Genomic DNA, 17,527 nt, shown 5'->3' with positions numbered 1-17,527 from the left:
TTTCAGTTGGTCCTAGAATTTTTTTGTGATGCCTCTGTAGGCAGACAAGGTGCCACCACGCCAAACCAAACAGGCATTGGGATTTTCATTCTTACAACCCCTGCATGAAGTGTTTCCCATGCATCTTTTTTTTTTCAGGTAGTCATTCTCATTCCCCAGGTAACTCCCACCCTCCTCCTCGGTGCCAAGCTGGCTATGGCACTCAACTTGCATGATGCAACTCTCTGTACTGACAATCAGGTGCTAGCAATGGCTGCTCGTGCTGGTTCGCATCGAACTCATCCGGCCTCTACTTTCTGAATTGCAGGAGATCAGTCAAGTTAGAAACCTCTCATTCATCAAGATCGGAAGAGAGTCAAACAAAACGGCTGACACACTTGCGAAAAAAGCAAGGTGTGCTAGAATCCCAAACTCTTGTCTTCTCTCTTGCTAGCCATTAGCACATTCACCGATATGTAACGTTGCTCAAGCTTTGGAACATTTCGAATGGGGCAATCTTAGCCCTATATCTGTACTTTATTTGTGACGCAATGAAAATTTAAACTTTCAAAAAAAAATCCACTCCTTAGTCTTATTTTTTAGCAATGAACTTATTTTTAAGAGCATTTCTAAGAGTTTTCAAAATTCACTTCCAATCAATTTTTTAGCAAGATTGAAAAAATTGCTCTCCAACAACTCTCTATCTCAACTCTTAATCTTTTCACGGAAGAGCCTATAGCCTGGATATTCCGAGATTTAACTACGTCGTGCTTTTCAGTGATAGGCGACGTTCTCATCTACAGCAAGGTGCCCGCCAATTTGGGGGGTGGAAGTACATGGAGTAGGACAAGGTTTCCTGTGTAAATATATAATATATAAGAGAGAGATAAAACATAAAAGTGATTTGGAAATAGTCCGGGATTTTTGATGTAAAATTGTTTTCTATATTATAGAGCGAGATTTTTGTAAATTGTTGGAGAAACCCAACAAATATGCTCCCAACGTTTTTAGCCACTTGAAAAACTTATCAATTTACTATTTTTGAACTATTGGAGATGCTCTAACAGAGCACATGTCATGTGCTGATGTACCCGATCTTACCGTACGCTTAAACACATATAATTAAGACTAAAAAACCTTGAAATACATGTACAAGGCACACGTACACATATACACTCCACACACACTGCCTCCTCGGTTCCCTATGCGAACAAAGTCCCAGTCTATTAACACAGGTACTCCCTAAACCAACTTAGACCCTAGACATATCATTTACAGTATAAGCTAGAATGAGTTTCTTATGTCTATTTGATCCATTCATCACATGGCTTGGTGTGAGTGTTGACAATAGCACGGGTTGAGAAAAGGCATCTCAAATCTGAACTGAACCAGTGACGGAGCTTGTCATTCCGGATGGATGCTAAACATCACGAAATGCCATCCGCGGCCTCATAAGAAAACAGATGATAACAACATTAGTAGGTTCACCAGCTACTCGTCATTGCATCCATTGGTTGGGTACCCACAGCACATCCTACCAGTCTTTCTACGAGCAGATGAAATGAGAGGTCCTCTCTGCTGTGATTCTGAATTGACTTAGTTAATGTTTGGCTGCTGCGAGCGAGGGTCTAATTGAGATTTCAATATCACCATATGGTTCTCCTTGTTGGACATCAATGTAGCCACAACTCTTCAGGACCTGCAGAAAACAGGCACACCAACCAAAATCAAGACAAGGAAAGTACCTGCTGCTGAAAAAGTAATACAGCAATTGTATTCCAAGAAAAAACACCAGAAGCAACTCTAACTATACCATTGTCTCCAAGAACATCCGTGAAGCTTGCTTTCTTACTTTCCCTTCCAATATTCTACTCAAACTGAATTTGCCAGGCTGCTCTTCAGGTGGGGTTGAAGGCACATGGTCTCTGAAGAACAGTGCAACAGCCCTAGAGTGCCATATAAAAAGTCATCACAACTTGAACATGAATAAGAACGATAGGATCAGCTCAAACAGATATCATTACCTTGTCCTAGCAGACATGCTTCTTAGTCCGGTGGTTCCAGTACCTGCACTAGATATCCCACCAGGAGTACTTATGAGCCCTGGAATCTCTGGCTGATCATCATAATCATCACTGATTGGAAACAGGGACACCATACGATCAGAGTCAGGAGTACTTTGTCCAGGTAATGAATAGGTTCCGACAGAAGAAGGTATTTCAGGGACACCAGTCCCTCCAAACCCAGACTGTGGAGTTTGATGGACAGTTTTGAAAGGAGAATCATCTTCTCTTATTGGACATGGCATATCTACTGTGGAGAACCGGGGGAACTCGGGAATCATATCTTCAGCTCGTGCTGCACCGACTCCTCCTGGTGACTTGGGGGTGTGTTGAGGTTCAAGCTGTGCATCTGAATTTCTTGGAGATTTTAGGGTCAAATCATCTTCAGGCAGTGTATCTTCATTTCCATGAGACGTTGGGGTGAGCTGTATTTTAGCAGGAGCATCCTGACTACCACCATAACCAATCATCATGGGTTCACAAGAGGCAAACTCAGCATCAGGGTCACTGACACAGGGAAAGTTTCTCTCATATGTTACATGTAGGTCAGTACACATCCCTGAAAAGGAGTAAATTCAGGGCATAACTTTTGAAGTGAAGACAGAGTAAACCTTTGAAATCCAAGAGCATACTAGCTTACCTTGCAGTAAGGGTTCAAGCAATAAGTTGGTGTCATTTCTGCTGGTCCTGCTGAATTTCCACATATCCAGGGCTGTTTGAGGTAGCTTTCTCCTCTTGCAGGCTAACTTATTTAATCCAACACCTTTACTTTGAGCCTTCATATATCTGTGAAAGAGATGCACAAATGTATCACTGTTAACAGAAGAGGCTATCAAGTCACGTTTTTATCATACAACTTATCACTACCATATGCAGGTGAAAGCACCTTTTGGTGTTCAAATTCCTGGTGTGCACAATTAAAAAAAATAAAGGGCTATGTAGATCCCTAGTTGGTGCAGAGGCCAGATATTAGTCACCATTATCTAAAACTACCATATGCAGCATTAGTGATGGTAAAAAGTATATGGAGGATTGCATTTTTGCATCAGGATGGGACCTGGGTCTATCCATAGCTCTAGAGGAACTATTTTCAACAAATAAAAACAAGAGGCACACGATTACCATGAATGTGTTTATATAGTATGGCAACGTTCAAGGGAGGCCGTGCAGCACAATACGACACTTTTCCTTAAAACATTCATATGGCACTGTGGCTCCACATATATAATTATATACTAAGAATAACTGATACAATAAAGCGTATGGCTACAGGTTCAGTGTTCCATAAACTGTAACAAATTATATAAAGAACATAATTTTATCCTTTGGGTTGGACCCTATTTCAGAAGGCATCACCATGTATCATGAAGTATCGAATCCAATACACATCAGATGTTTGCATTTGTTACAATTATTGCCTGGGGAGGTCAAGGGTGACATAATTCTTATGAGTTTATTATGGGAAGGAAATTCAAAAACAGCATTTTAGATTTTTATGTTTTGAACAAACACTATCTGAGATTATCTGATTTGAAAAGGTGAAAAATATCAAATCATTTTCAAGCGACTACACACTTTATACTACTGTCATTGAGGCCTCCTGTCATGACCCATGACAACTACTCAAGTAAACAGAAACGAGTGTCATTTCAAATGAGGGTCAGAAAGTGTCACTTACTCATTGGAGAGCATTATTTCATTGTCAAACACCATCTCTCTCTTTCTCTTTTTGTCTTGTCCTTGACGTGGAGGTGGGGATGGTTCAAGCCGCAATTCAGGTAACTGGTTGTCTAAAATCAGAAGATAAGGAAAGTTGGATCATGAGATGTTTACTCATTGAGACAAAAATGCATTTCTCCTGACCTTCTAGCATATATCATACAACTGATGCCGGTGGAATAACAGAACAGCTTCAGTTCTATTAGAACGAAAGAGAAGTTGAAGACAGATAGACAATTACTTCAGATGCATAATGTGCCAGCAAACAAATACTAACCAGAATGTAGGGGCTTTATATCATCAATAAGATCATATGTGATAGGACTTCGTAAGGGTACGTGTCTCCCAGCTAATTGTTGAGCAGAAGTTCCATCCATTGCTGGAGGGGTGATAAGCTTGTTCTGTACAAAAGGTGAAGAATCCTGGCTCAACACCATGGGGTCATCATTTCCAAAAACTGTATCTATGAAGTGTTCAGGCCCCTCCTGTGGAGCTTCCCGCATTATTTCTGGCGGATCTTGTGCTCCATCTGATGGATTTTGGTTTTCTAGCATATTGCCAGGATGAGGGTCTAGAGGAATCTCATTGCTAAGAGTGTTATTTCCTCCAAGACCGTCATCAAACTGAGGGAATGTCCTGGACATGATTGCATGATTGTAAAGGATACATGTATACACTAGACAGACAGAAAGAAATTATTCAAGAAACATACCCTGACTCAAATGGTTCAGGCCCCATGTATGGAAATAGACCAGTAGCTGGTGCCTGTGAGATGTTAGTGATTTGAGAAGTAAAAAAGATAAAAAGGAAACAAGATAATACAATAATTAATACCTCATCGAGATCTATCATCACATATTCTCCTTCTGCAACACCAATGAGATAGTTAAATGAATGAATTGGATGTCCATGAGCATTTACTTTATTGAACTTCCCTTACCAGACAAAGTAATCTGATCAAGAGTCTTCTGATGATTATCAGATGTACTGCAGAAAGTTCACCAAAACAAGAGTATCACAATGAGATTGCATGAGCGTGACACAAATAGAAAAATGAGAAAAGAGCCAAAAGGATGCTTACTTTATTTGAGAAACTATATCATCTAGGTTTAAGTCATCAAGATTTAACGTAGATGGCCATGTGATGCAGTCAAATGGTGCCCGATCCACCTCAACAGGAAAATCTACTTCCACAGAAGCAAAGGTAGTTTTGATTGTAGTTACCATTCGGTTGCAATCTTGAAACAGGTAGTTCACCTTCCATGAATAAATGCGAACTAGGCCTAGGAGAAGATGCCCTGATAATCTTAAAGCATGTGGAACCTCTGGAAACATTATACTCTCTGGAAAAGGCAGAAGGCATGTGTTAGATGACTAGGGCATTGTTTACAGAATAAACACCAGGACATAACCACAGAAAATTAATCCAAATATCTGGAATATAGAAAGCAAAATAACCATGAAATGGCGAGTACAGAGTAACCTTCCGTTAAAGGGATGTTGTTTCAGTGCTTAATATTAGGTAACATTAGGCAAGCCATTGACAACCAGCTCATGCTGAAGGGCAAGAGAAACAAAATGATAATAATTGCACACTTGACTGCTGTAGGTGAAAGCATTAAACTTGATGCCAAGGACATAGAATCTAGTGATTTTTTTTTGACAAAACTAGAATCTAGTGAATTGTTTCCTAGTGATGAAAATTAGATGGCATTTGTCATATTATTCAACTTCCTTGCTAAGTATTCCATTACAGTACTCATCCTATCTCTGTCCTTAATCAAAGCATATCATTTTGCAAATAAAAAGCATATCAAATTCATGTTTTACATTGATATTGTATCGAACAATCAACACACTGCATTATAAGAAAAGAACCAACAAACAATTATAATAATACACCAATCGACATTTAGTGTCATTACTAGTTTTTGAAACTTGCAAGAAACCTGGTGTTCAGGCTAAGAAATTGTGAGGACCCACGTAAAATCACTACTATGTCCTTGCATAGCCAAACTAACTGTTCTGCAATCAAGTCTGGAGATAGAAGTTGTAGCATACAGCTCGCAAGAGTAAAGTGAGAGGCCTGCTGCTAAGTTGAAAGTGGCCACAAGGAACAATTTTTTTCAGACAACTTCCGTTCTTCCCAAATCATTTTTCTCAACAAATTGCAAGGATTATAACTGATTTTGGGTTAACTGAGGGAAAAAAGATACGACACTTCAAACAAGAAACAATAACTTAAAATTCTAATTACTTCCCTTGGATTTTCTTTTCCAAATCCAAATTTTGATAGAAAATCTAACTGGCAAACAATGTTTTCAAATCGTCTAATCGGACCTAGTCGCCATGGCACAGATAAGGCCGACTAATCGCGATTAATCGTGACTAATCGGTGACCATAGTCAGAACTGGGGGACCGATAAGGCCGACTAATCGCGATTAGTCGGACGACTTAAAAACATTGCCGACAAAATAGATTAATGCATTATCTCAAATGCCCATGATTGTTGGTTCAAAATATCAATCTTTGGGCATGACAAGCCTCAACATCTGCAGACAGCCTACTACACAACAATTGCTGCTTTACTGAATCCTGAAGACATTTTGTTCTTTACCAAAACCCAACCAGATAACCTTTTTCTACCTTCTGCTAGCAAATCGTTACACAAATCTCCAACCAGTAACTCATTAACGGTAATGAAAGCTAAGGGGACTATATAGTAATATTATAGGCGAGAAAAGAATGAAAACTAAAGAAGAGTCATCCAACCAAATAACATTCGTTCACTTTTCAGCAAAAATCCTATGACAGAAACAAATTTACAGAGCACTCTAATTCGTATTCAGTAGCCGAATCCATAATAAATCCTAATGGGACAAAAGAATCTACACATGGGTTCTTTAAAAACAAAATCAACAAAGGCATTTCTCTCCCTTCGACTTGCACAATACTGAGGAGGGACAACATATTAGCGCAATGTACCATCGCATGAGATTCCACCAAAAAATCAAGACTTCTCTGCGCACAGCGCAACCGTTCCCCATTTGCCCACCAGAACACGAGGAGCCTCTGCCAACGAACAAAGAGGGAATAAAAACTTTTCTTGGTTGGTTCTAGCAGCGGACGGCAGAGTCGCAGAGAACGACGAAAGACGGCGTCATTGAGCGAGCGAGCGAGGGAGAGAGGGCCAACGGACCTGCGGAGGAGGTGATGTCAATACCATCGATCTGCGGCTTCTTGATCTTGCGCTCGAGGTGCGCGGCGATCAACACGGTGCCCAGCGGGCTCTTCCGGTCTAGGATCGTGTGCGAGTAGAACATCCTCTCCGATCCTCTACGGGTCCCGGGCGGCGGCGGGGTTTAAGCGGGGTTTCTGGTAGCCGTAGTGGAGACGACGACGGCAGGGGACGGGAGGGCGACGAGACACCGGTCAAGCTATTATGGGGGGCGGAGGGGAAGTTTTTGCCGGACGGTTTGGTTGCCGGACGTCGCGGCGGGGCGGGACTGGTGGGCCCGGAGGGGCGGTTCCTTGCGATGGAAGGACGATCAGTTTTGTGATGTGTGTTTTCCCCTGCCCAATGCGGGTTCGTACGGTACTAGTATTTTTTTCTCTTTTATTATGTTTTTATTATTATGTGAGGACAAGTTCATATTTTCTTTTCCATATCCTACAGTTGATATGAAAATTTCCATTTTTCGTTTAGGCTATTGTACTACCGAAGGTGTTTTCTAGATTATCATTATCAGAGATCAAAAAGAGAGACGTCAGATGGGATCTCAAACCGGAGGAGCGCCAAATTGCTTGTCTGCTTGTCAACTACCGCCTGATTTTAGGGCACTCTCTTCTTCCCAAAATAAGGGATTGTAAATATGTGGATTGATGTTTGCCTTACTAAACACTATTAACGTGTGTTTGGTTTGCGGGTTAAGTGGGAAATCTCGGGTCTGTCTCAGATGATTTGCTATTTGGTTGAGGAATTATGTGGGTTTAGGTCCAACCCAAGAGAGAATATACCCTTATATGCAGCAAGTTGGAATGGTTCCTTCGGTTCGAGGGGACGAGCTCGACCCAGTTCATGACGTTTTGCTCCGTCTCGCAGGGTCGGCTCAGGGAGGTGGCGTCTGGCACAGGCGATCTCGGGGAGGTGGCGGTGTCCGGTGCGGGTGAGCTCTGGGAGGTGGCCTCCGGCGCGGGCGACCTCGGGGAGGGGGGCGGCGGGAGTGGACGAGCTCAAAGAGGGGGCGGCGGGACCGGACGAGCTCGAGGAGAGGACGGCGGGCGCAGACGAGCTCGAGGAGGGGGCGGCATCCGGCCATGGTCGCCGGGGACTTGCGCGGGCGGTGGTGCCGCCGGGGCCGCCGGGGCCTGCGCGGGGCGGGGCGGGGAGGTGGTGCCGCCATGGCCACCGGGCTCGGCCTGGGGTATGGCACGGTAGAGCAGAGGAAGAAGATAAGAGGAGAAAATAAAGAAAATAAAGAGATGACAGGTGGGGCCCACTACCAGTACTGTTAACAGTGTCCAGATGACATCCATTTCGTCCCTCACCATCCTTGCAAGTTGCAACCAAACCGAAAAACTGGGTTCAACCCAACCCCTGGACCAAAGGTTCATCTCATAAGAAAAAACTGAGTTGGACCTAACCCAATCCACTTAGCCCCAAACCAAACACACGGTTAGAGGAAATGCCAATAAAACAAGACAACAAGAAAAAATATTATCCAAAAGGAATAAAGGAATAAAGTGCCGAAGTATTTATCGGGTAAAAGCAATGGCATATATGGATTGAGATTCTTCGGCTGCACCATGTGGATTAGCACTGACCCAGCCGCAGGGCAACATACAGCCTGTTCGAGAGGCCGTATCGTATCGTGGATTATTTACTGCGTTGCTTTCTAGTTTAATATTAGCTTAGAGTTGTTGCGTGTTGTTTTCTAGTTTAATATTAATTTAGATCTAAGAATTGAAGATAGAGTGCGAGAGGCAAAATCATCAAGTTAGACGCTATTATAGAGATTTTTATTTTTAATATTTTTAAATCTTATTTTAATAATACCTCACCTATTTTTATAGTTATTATTAACCCTTTTGGCCATCCTAACGTGCCTAGCGTACGTTCTGACGCCATATGCGTTTGCACGGTAAGATTTGCCATTCTAGGATTTCCAATGCAAATTTTTTCACGTGAAAATCGTCATTCGATATGATGGATTTTACCGCATTAACGCATGTGGCGTAGTTTTGTTGTACCTGACATGCAGGCAAAAGAGTTAGAAAAAAAAACAGGTGGGTTATTTAAAAAAAATTAAAAAGATTTAAAATAGAAAAAATCAAGGAGGGAGGCCACAGTCATGCAGTGGGTACAGTGAACCGCCGCCCGGGCCGCCCCAACTCGCTTGCTGGAGATTTGCCACTCGCGCTCGCTCAGTCACCCTCGACTCCTCGAGTCGAGTACCAACTCGACGCTTCCACCGACCACCGTTCACCGCCGCCGTCCTGCTCCACACTACACACTCCTCGGCTCCAGTGCTCGTGCCACCGACCGCCGGATCCCACCCACCAGCCTTTTCCATACCAGCGAGCGGCAGCTGCAGCCCTCCTCGGTCTCTCGACCCCACGCGATTAAGCGATTCCAAGGCGGAGCGTGGCGGAGAGGCGGCAATGGAGTACAGGAGGGTGAAGGATCAGGTAAATCCCATGTCTAGACTAGCGATCGCAGAAGCCTCTAAAGTCTAAACCTAGAGGAGTTTATCAGATTCAATGCGCCCCTCCGATTAGGTCGCGTCGGCTGCCTCTTCGATCTAGGAAGAATCTCTTCCTTTTCGTTTTTTTCCCCAAAGTTTTTGCGGCATTGTCTTTACCTAGGGTTCGTACAATCTATTGGGAATTGTTTAGCTGGGCGGTGCATATGTACTGTACCTTTCGTTGTTTGTAGGTATTAGATGAAGGGTTATTTGATTCATACCGTTATAATTTTCGATGTTGGGAGAAACGTCATTACTATTCGTCTATTTTGAAACATGCCATTATAATTCTTCATTTCTCACGAGAATGCCACATAATACGTATGGAGACGATTTGGGCCCAGCTGTTTGCGTATACGAATACGTATATCTCATTGCAGCCCCTTTCCCTGTCACTGACACACGGGCCCCACATGTCATCTTCTTCTACCACCTCTCCTCATCTTCCCTTGCCGAGCGCGTCGATGGCGAGCAGCAGCAGCACGCAGGTGAGTAGAGCTCGCGGCCTGGGCGGCGTGCGGAGGACGCGGCCGGCGTGCTGCTGCTGCTCGCCCGCATGACTGTGTTGCATGACGTCGGAGCTCCCAGACCGACGTGCTTCTGCTCGCCTGCATGGCCATGTGGCCGTTGCGGCGGCGGCTCGCCAGCTCGCCCGCTCCACGCCGTCTGCGTGCTCCGTGCGCCGCCCAGTTCGCCCGCTCCGTGCTGGCCGCGTCCTCGGCGCGTCGCCCAGGCCGCGAGCTCCGTGCGCCGCCAATGGCGAGCAGCAGCAGCAGCACGTTGGGCGAGCTCCGCGACGGCCGTTGATGGCGAGCAGCAGCAGCACGTCGGGAGAGTAGCAGCAGCAGCACGTCGGGTGAGCTCCGCGAAGGCCGCGTGCTCCGCGCACCGCGCGCCCAGGCCAAGAGCTCCCCAGCGTGCTCCGCGCGTTGCCCGGGCCGCGTGCTCCACCGGCCACGTGCGCCCCACCGTCGGCTGCTCGCCCGTGTGCTGCTGCTGCTGCTCGCTATGGATACGCTGCTCAACAATGGAAGATGGCAAGAGGAGGAAGGAGATGACATGTGGGGCCCACGCGTCAGTGACAGGAAAGGGGCTGCGATGAGCTATACGTATTCGTATACGCCTGCAGCTGGGCCCAAATCGTCTCCATACGTATTCTGTGGCATTCTCGTGAGAAACGAAGAATTATAATGGCATGTTTCAAAATAGGCGAATAGTAATGGCGTTTCTCCAAACATCGAAAATTATAATGGTATGAATCCAAATAACCCTTAGATGAATAGGGTTGCTAATCTTGTGGCCATAGTGAGTGCCAGGTTGAATGTGTGTGAGATTGACATGCTTGCAACTTCTGTTTTGGGAGGTTGGCCGTGTTCCGTGTCCGTGTCCCAGCTAGTTGGTTTTGGCAAGGAGATCGGAGTTTATAACTGTATTGTTTACTCGGATTGGCCATGCCATCGACAATGGCAGCACTCATTTTGGTTTAACTCAATGAACCCAGATTGTGGCATATATTTATTGTTTACGTTGGAAGACGGTTTGAACTGAAGACGCTTGTGCATTTACTGTTGAATAGCTTGCTAGAACGCTGTTCTGGGCCTAGGTTGAAGCTACAAGTTTGCTCTAGTTCTTTCACGTGCAACAAGTTCAGTTTTGCTTTTTTGGCACAGTTGCTGTAGGGATTAAAAAATAATTCACTACTTGATAATTGGCTGGATAATTCACTACTTGATAATTGGCTGGTGCTTGCACAATCGGAAGTGTCCAAACTCCAAAACTAAAGGCATTGTGATTCAGTTCAGTTGTTCGACTGACTCATGTTGTTGATAACTCAGCAAACTTGGAATTCTAACCTTTTTCTATTTGTGCTTGGGACATCTACAGTTTAAATATAGCATATCCTTTTTTTCCCCCCATTTTGCTCTGGAACTCTGTTCTTTGGTGTACACTGGTTATGAGAACTTGTATCTGAACTGCTTCAAACGTAAGCTGAAGACTGAACTGATGGTTCACAAAATGGTATATCTGTTACGTAACTCTTGCAGGGTGAACTACACTGGACCAGCTTGTGCCATTCTTGGTATGTAGGGGTTTAATTAGACCAGCTTTGATCCAGTCCCTATCTCCCAGAAGTGTCCACACGAAAAGAAAAGCTAGTAGTATCTAGCCTGCATGTTGCTTTTGTTTGTTTATTCACTATGCCAGCCCCGTATTTCATCTCTAGAACAGTCTCTAACGTATCTTCTGTCCCTGAAGGAGATTTATGATGATTCATCTCAGAAGGATGTGGAAAGCCTGAGCGGGAGGACACTATCTAGCGCCAACAGTAAGTTATTGATACTTCGTCGAAATGTTCCCTTCTTATTTTAACACTGTGGAACTCATTATGGATTCCGTCAGCTGCAGCTAGTGGTCTCAGCTCTGCAGGAGGCGCAAAAGGCAAGTCTAGTTGGAAACTAAAGTAAGCGTCAGTTTCCTCTTAAGTCTTAACCTTATTTTTCGACCACATACTTTCTTGAATATTATCATATCTCTTATCCTTATATTTGCGACAGGTCTGTTGTTACTCTTGCATTGACATTACTAACAAGTTCTCAGGCAATATTAATTGTGTGGTCAAAAAGAGCTGGAAAATATGAATATAGTGTCACAACAGCTAATTTTTCGGTGAGAAAGCACGTCTCAAGATGTTTATTACATATATCTTTGATTGCCCATCAATTTGCATGAACTAGCGTGTAGACTGTATTCTCAGATTATCCCTTTTGTTCTTCCAATAAATCTTATTTTAGTAATATTTGTTTGTATATGTCTAGGTGGAGGCTTTAAAATGCCTTCTTTCACTAGCTGCTCTTTTTAGGACGTGGAACCGCCATGGTGTCACTGATGATAATAGGTGAGGACTGCACTTTGGGCTTATGGCAACTGTGCTACTCAGACTTACGGCGTGTTTGCTTCAACGCCAGAGAACTTGCCTGGCCGAGGCAAGAGTTCTCAGGCGTCCGATTTTGGACGCCTAGGGTCGAATGCGCTGCCTGGGTCAGGGTGTTATCCAAACACGCCCTTAGTTCCTACATTTCTAACATGAGTGTATAATTATACTTTTACATTAAGCTAAAGTCAATTTATTATAAGTTTGTTTTACTAATTCAAGTCATTAACATGGCAATTATGTTTCAAAGAAATTTGTAACATGTTATGAATTTTTCTGTGAATATGGGAAACTGAGACTTGCGATTGCAATCTAAAAACTGTTGCTTCTGTTAACTCTGTTCAGCAGCCATTTGATTTTGCTGTTTTCAGGTTAACCACATCTTTTGACGAAGTTGGTGTATATCCAATTCCTGCTGTTCTTTACATGGTAAAGAACCTATTGCAGGTGCGAGTGGTACTTTTGTGATATGGCCAATTTAATTCCATGATGTTTAAGCATGTTGACATGCCCTTCCATTTGCTGTTATCTGCCAGTACTATATCTTTGCCTATGTGGACGCACCAGCTTATCAGATCTTGAAGAACCTAAATATCATCAGCACAGGTGTTTTGTACCGTATCATTTTGAAGAAAAAGTTAGTATCTTCTGAGCAATTGGAAATTATCTTTACAGATTTGCTTTACTCTAGAAGTGGAACTCTAAGGATCATGGTCGCAGTTTATTTTGTTGATTCTATTATGGTTTGACTTGGATAGAAGCCGAATCAGAATTTCAAATCTTTTTGGCCTATGAGTCTATGACAGATACCAGACCTGAAAGAAAAGAACTATAGCTCTGTGTGATTGGCCGTCTAGCTGACCGCAAGTTTTGTTCACCTCCTTGCTAGAACGTCTTACAATCTTTATGTCATCAGTACCTGTTCACTGTTCTGCAGTCTTTCACTCTGTGTGTGTATATATTCAGTTTCTTCCCTGTCCCTTTTAGGTTAAGTGAAATTCAGTGGGCAGCATTTGTTCTTCTATGTGCTGGTTGCACAACAGCTCAACTTAATCCTTCGTAAGCACTAAATATATTCCACTTCAATTCTCTCTCTCATTATCTAGTCATCATTTGGTCATTTAGTTAAACATGAATTTTGATTAGTTGAAATGTTATCTGCCCCTATTTAGGTCTGACCATGTGCTTCAAACACCTATTCAAGGTTGGATGATGGCAATTGTGAGTTGTAATAGAAGATATATACAGTTTCATTAAGATTACTGTTGGAAGTGTCTTCACTCACGTTGCTGAATTGGTCATTCTCATGCAGGTGATGGCTCTTTTGAGTGGTTTTGCTGGGGTATATACAGAAGTACGTCTTGTTACTCTTTGTTTATGTTCTCTTATATGTCTGACTTTAAGTGAATTCATTGGGGGTGTAAAACATTAGGAATGTTTTTATTTATCTTTGAACACTGCAGGCTATCATTAAAAAACGGCCATCAAGAAACATCAACGTGCAGAACTTTTGGCTATACATTTTTGGGGTGATCTTCAATCTAGTTGCAATTTGTGTTCAGGATTATGATGCAGTCATGAATAAGTTAGTGCACATGGAAACTACTAAACTATTATGTTGTCTTCAGTATAATTTATGGATTTAACACTGACTTATATCTGACACAGAGGCTTTTTCCATGGGTATTCATTCATCACAGTTTTGATGATTCTGAACCATGCACTGAGGTACCAAACACTATCAGTTTAACTTGTTTCACTTGGTGACTTAACCAAGCAGCTTACAATGGTTTCGTTTACTGTGCAGTGGAATTGCTGTTTCAATGGTGATGAAATATGCTGATAACATAGTCAAGGCATGTGCACTAGCATTTAAATTTATGTATGATCATGATAGATGGTGCTACTGACCTACTGTTGATTCAGTTGTATTGTATATATATGTGCTGCCCACTAGAGCCTGACTACTGTTTATATGTGGCATTGTAGCCAATAAATGGCTACTGCAGCAACTCGTGAGTATGGCGACTACATTAGTTAGGATTAGATGGATAGGTTTGTTAGCTTCCAAATTAGATATTTTGTTTTGTTTAATTGCTGCCATTAAGGTGTTTTCTGTTGAATATTTCATATGAGTTAGCCCTAGTCCCTAGGTCACTGTCATCATTTCAATTAAGCAAATAGAAATATGAAAGAAATCTCTAGTCTAAGTATCCACCAACCTGCTAACTCCCTGGATTTATACCCTGCCATGAGGGTCACAAATTGAGGCTTAGATTTGAATTAGATCATTTCAGAGAAGTAGCTAGGAATAGTAAACTTGTTTTATTATATGCACAATAATTCTTAATGGCACTGAAGTCGATACTGGATACATTGTTGATGCATGTATTTTACTGTTTTCCTATTGTTTCAGACATGCATATTTTTGTTTAATCTTTCTGGGAGCAAGTACCTAGGTCATTAGCTTAAATAGTAATAATTTAGAGCACTTGAATTTATCTTTTGCGTTGCAAAAAGGGGGAATTTATCTCTAGTCTACCCCAACTTGGTTGGGACTAAAAGGCTCTGTTGTTGTTGGCAGTGCTCCAGGAGAACAAATATAGATACTCCCGAACAACATCAGCCATATAGGTGCTTTAACCCAGATGCATCTTTTATGTGGATGTTAACTAAATGGGCCCTTCCTATCGTGTCCCGTCCTGCCCCATCCCATGAAGCAAACACTACCTTAATTTTGGTCTTCTTAGTGTGCTTCAATGCAGTTAAATATTACAGCAGTTTTTACTGACAATATGTATTTACAGGTTTATTCAACTTCAGTCGCAATGCTTCTGACAGCAGTTGTATCTGTCTTCTTGTTTAGCTTCCATTTATCCCTCGCATTCTTCCTTGGATCCACGTAAGTTTTAATGATAATTTTATTGCAGCTTCTGCTGATCAGAGCTTTCAAACTCATGATAGAATAATGTAATCTGCTAAACTTTCAGGGTTGTGTCTGTCTCAGTGTACCTGCACTCAGTTGGAAAACTTCAACCACAGAAATAAGGGTTGTTTAGTCACTGGTTACTGACTGCTCCTCATGTGTCAGTAATCACTGGATAACACAAAGGATTGGTGAAGATGGAATCTGGGATTCATTAGTGGTGTTTGGTGCTTTGAGGCTAGAAGCAAAGCTTCAGTGGAGATGAGATTTGATTGCATAGTTAACTTGCGGAAATTAGTAGGCAGTAAAAGGTAAGACCCAGAAATGTTTTTTTGGAGGGGTTCTATCCGGTCACAGTTTTTCTTCTCTTCTATGAAGTCAAGTTTGTTGATCGCTAACCACATGGGTGCCTAGTTTTTGAGATATCAAGCGCACATTTATTGTAATGCTAGTGTTTCGAAATAGTAGGTAGCACACAATTGTTGTATTGAACCAGTTGCCTTTTAATTCTAATGTATAGAATTACCTTTTTTTTAAGCTGCCCGGGCAATTTTACCTTTCTTTTTACTACCGAGCATGTGGACCGTTGTTGAGTGTTACTATGTATACAAGGTGCTGGAGCAGGAGATTTGATCCTGCAAAGTATTTTTAATCATGGCAGGTGTTTGTATTATGCTAGAATTAACTTCTGGGCATTTCACACTCGGATGCATCCAAAATGTAGGCAATTATATTTGTCTCATTACTTGCGTGTTTTGAATACATAGAGTCTTACCACCTGGTGTAAGCGGTAGAGTTTTACCGTCTGTGACCGGAAGGTCCCGGGTTCGAGTTGTGGTCTTCTCACATTGCACAGGCGAGAGTAAGGCTTGCCACTGACATCCTTCCCCAGACCCTGTACAAAGTATGAGCTCTCTGCACTGGGTACGTCCTTTACTTGCGTGTTTTGAATATGTATTTTGAAATTTGAACTTCTTGGATATAGTATTCTAATTCTATGTTTCATGGCCAGAATAAAGAGTATTTTTAGTTTCAGCGCAGGCCGGCATGAGCTCTGAGCATTGAACTTCCAACTGCGCGGGGGCAATATTCATCTGTTCTCATGCTATATTAAAAAAAAAGGGCATACCAAGTGTAGAGATCTTTCGCTCTGTGCGGGGTCTGGGGAAGGGTGTCAGTGGCAAGCCTTACTCTCGTCTGTGCAATGCGAGAAGACTGCGATTCAAACCCAGGACCTTCTGGTCACAGGCGGTAAGACTCTACCGCCTGCACCGAGCCCATGCTATATTGTGATGCTCAAATACATTTCACTGTCGAGCCAAATTCAACCATTGATACTGTGCTGCTATAATTTTGAAATTTATCTAGACTCAAATAAAGAATCCATAATCACCACGTATCTCATACTTAACAGACGTAGAACAGAAAACCATCTGCAGAAACATGCACCATGAAAGAAACGTCAAAGCAAGGGATGGATGGAAATCAGATTCACAGACCTAAGAAAACATCAAAACCATATCCCCACTCCAAGGTATCGAACGAACCTGTGTCGCAGCATTGCCTTTTAGACTTGTGGAAAACATGAATAGCTGGCTTGAAGTGCCTGGTTCAATTTAATTTGTTTTGATTGGACCAATTTGATGGCGGCTAGAGTACTTTTGGCCACACACGGAGAGAAAGTTATTACCAGCCATGCACTATCACAGAAAGAAACTTTTACAGCATATTCAGTCTGTACTAGAAAAAACATAGATGTCATCCATTGGTTTCGCTTTCGTTTTTCAAATACCTATGTAATGCGCTCACTAAAAACACTACGTTTCAGGTTAGTGGTACGCAATAAATTCTTCGCTGAATTTAACATTTAGGGCATATATATACTTAGTCTGTTCGCTTGCTCGTATACGATCGTGGATTATAAGCTGCAACAGTATTTTTCTCTCACACCAAATCAACCAGCAGTAAATAATCCACAATCGTTTACGACGAAACGAACAGGCTGTCATAGAGAGAGCTACAGATTTATAAGTACCAATTATATTAGCAATTCCTTTTGTCTATTTAGGAGTAGAGATGTCTAGTGGATGCACGAGCACATCCGCTCCCTCGGTCCCTCCCGCGTGTTGGGCCTGGTCAGCTTCACACCAAAGCTTAAGCCAC

The 17,527-nt window shown here is 42.6% G+C and overlaps 2 protein-coding genes across 5 annotated transcripts; one reads left to right on the top strand and one right to left on the bottom strand.

The window, feature by feature from the left end:
• Window positions 1–1,123: 1,123 nt before the first annotated feature.
• LOC136530406 (sister chromatid cohesion 1 protein 3-like) lies at window positions 1,124–7,227 on the bottom strand. Of its 2 annotated transcripts, XM_066523151.1 has the most exons (11): window positions 6,962–7,218; window positions 4,843–5,104; window positions 4,702–4,748; window positions 4,596–4,627; window positions 4,474–4,526; window positions 4,039–4,397; window positions 3,721–3,832; window positions 2,683–2,828; window positions 2,004–2,601; window positions 1,793–1,925; window positions 1,124–1,678 (listed from the first exon to the last, which is right to left on the bottom strand). In XM_066523151.1, exons 1-11 carry the CDS (start codon window positions 7,083–7,085, stop codon window positions 1,580–1,582), a joined length of 1,965 nt encoding a protein of 654 aa, XP_066379248.1. In that variant the 5' UTR covers window positions 7,086–7,218; the 3' UTR covers window positions 1,124–1,579. The 2 variants fall into 2 exon arrangements, with proteins under 2 accessions (XP_066379248.1, XP_066379247.1); XM_066523150.1 differs by having other exon boundaries at window positions 4,474–4,627; window positions 6,962–7,227.
• A 1,891-nt stretch (window positions 7,228–9,118) lies between these two features.
• On the top strand, window positions 9,119–15,937 carry LOC136530405 (CMP-sialic acid transporter 2-like). Of its 3 annotated transcripts, none has more exons than XM_066523147.1 (15): window positions 9,119–9,450; window positions 11,766–11,832; window positions 11,907–11,967; window positions 12,062–12,173; window positions 12,323–12,402; window positions 12,810–12,885; window positions 12,975–13,075; window positions 13,426–13,497; window positions 13,611–13,659; window positions 13,751–13,792; window positions 13,902–14,023; window positions 14,107–14,166; window positions 14,246–14,294; window positions 15,246–15,340; window positions 15,429–15,937. In XM_066523147.1, the coding sequence occupies exons 1-15, from the start codon at window positions 9,424–9,426 to the stop codon at window positions 15,484–15,486; spliced, it is 1,071 nt and encodes a 356-aa protein (XP_066379244.1). In that variant the 5' UTR covers window positions 9,119–9,423; the 3' UTR covers window positions 15,487–15,937. The 3 variants fall into 3 exon arrangements, with proteins under 3 accessions (XP_066379244.1, XP_066379246.1, XP_066379243.1); XM_066523149.1 differs by having other exon boundaries at window positions 11,763–11,832; window positions 11,913–11,967; window positions 15,429–15,936; XM_066523146.1 differs by having other exon boundaries at window positions 11,763–11,832; window positions 15,429–15,936.
• The last annotated feature ends 1,590 nt before the right edge of the window (window positions 15,938–17,527 follow it).

Source organism: Miscanthus floridulus, unplaced genomic scaffold (assembly GCF_019320115.1).
Source record: "Miscanthus floridulus cultivar M001 unplaced genomic scaffold, ASM1932011v1 fs_118_3_4, whole genome shotgun sequence".
In the NCBI taxonomy this organism is placed as follows: domain Eukaryota; kingdom Viridiplantae; phylum Streptophyta; class Magnoliopsida; order Poales; family Poaceae; genus Miscanthus; species Miscanthus floridulus.
Note: the sequence above shows the minus strand (reverse complement) of the source record. Positions and strands in the feature narration are given on the sequence as shown.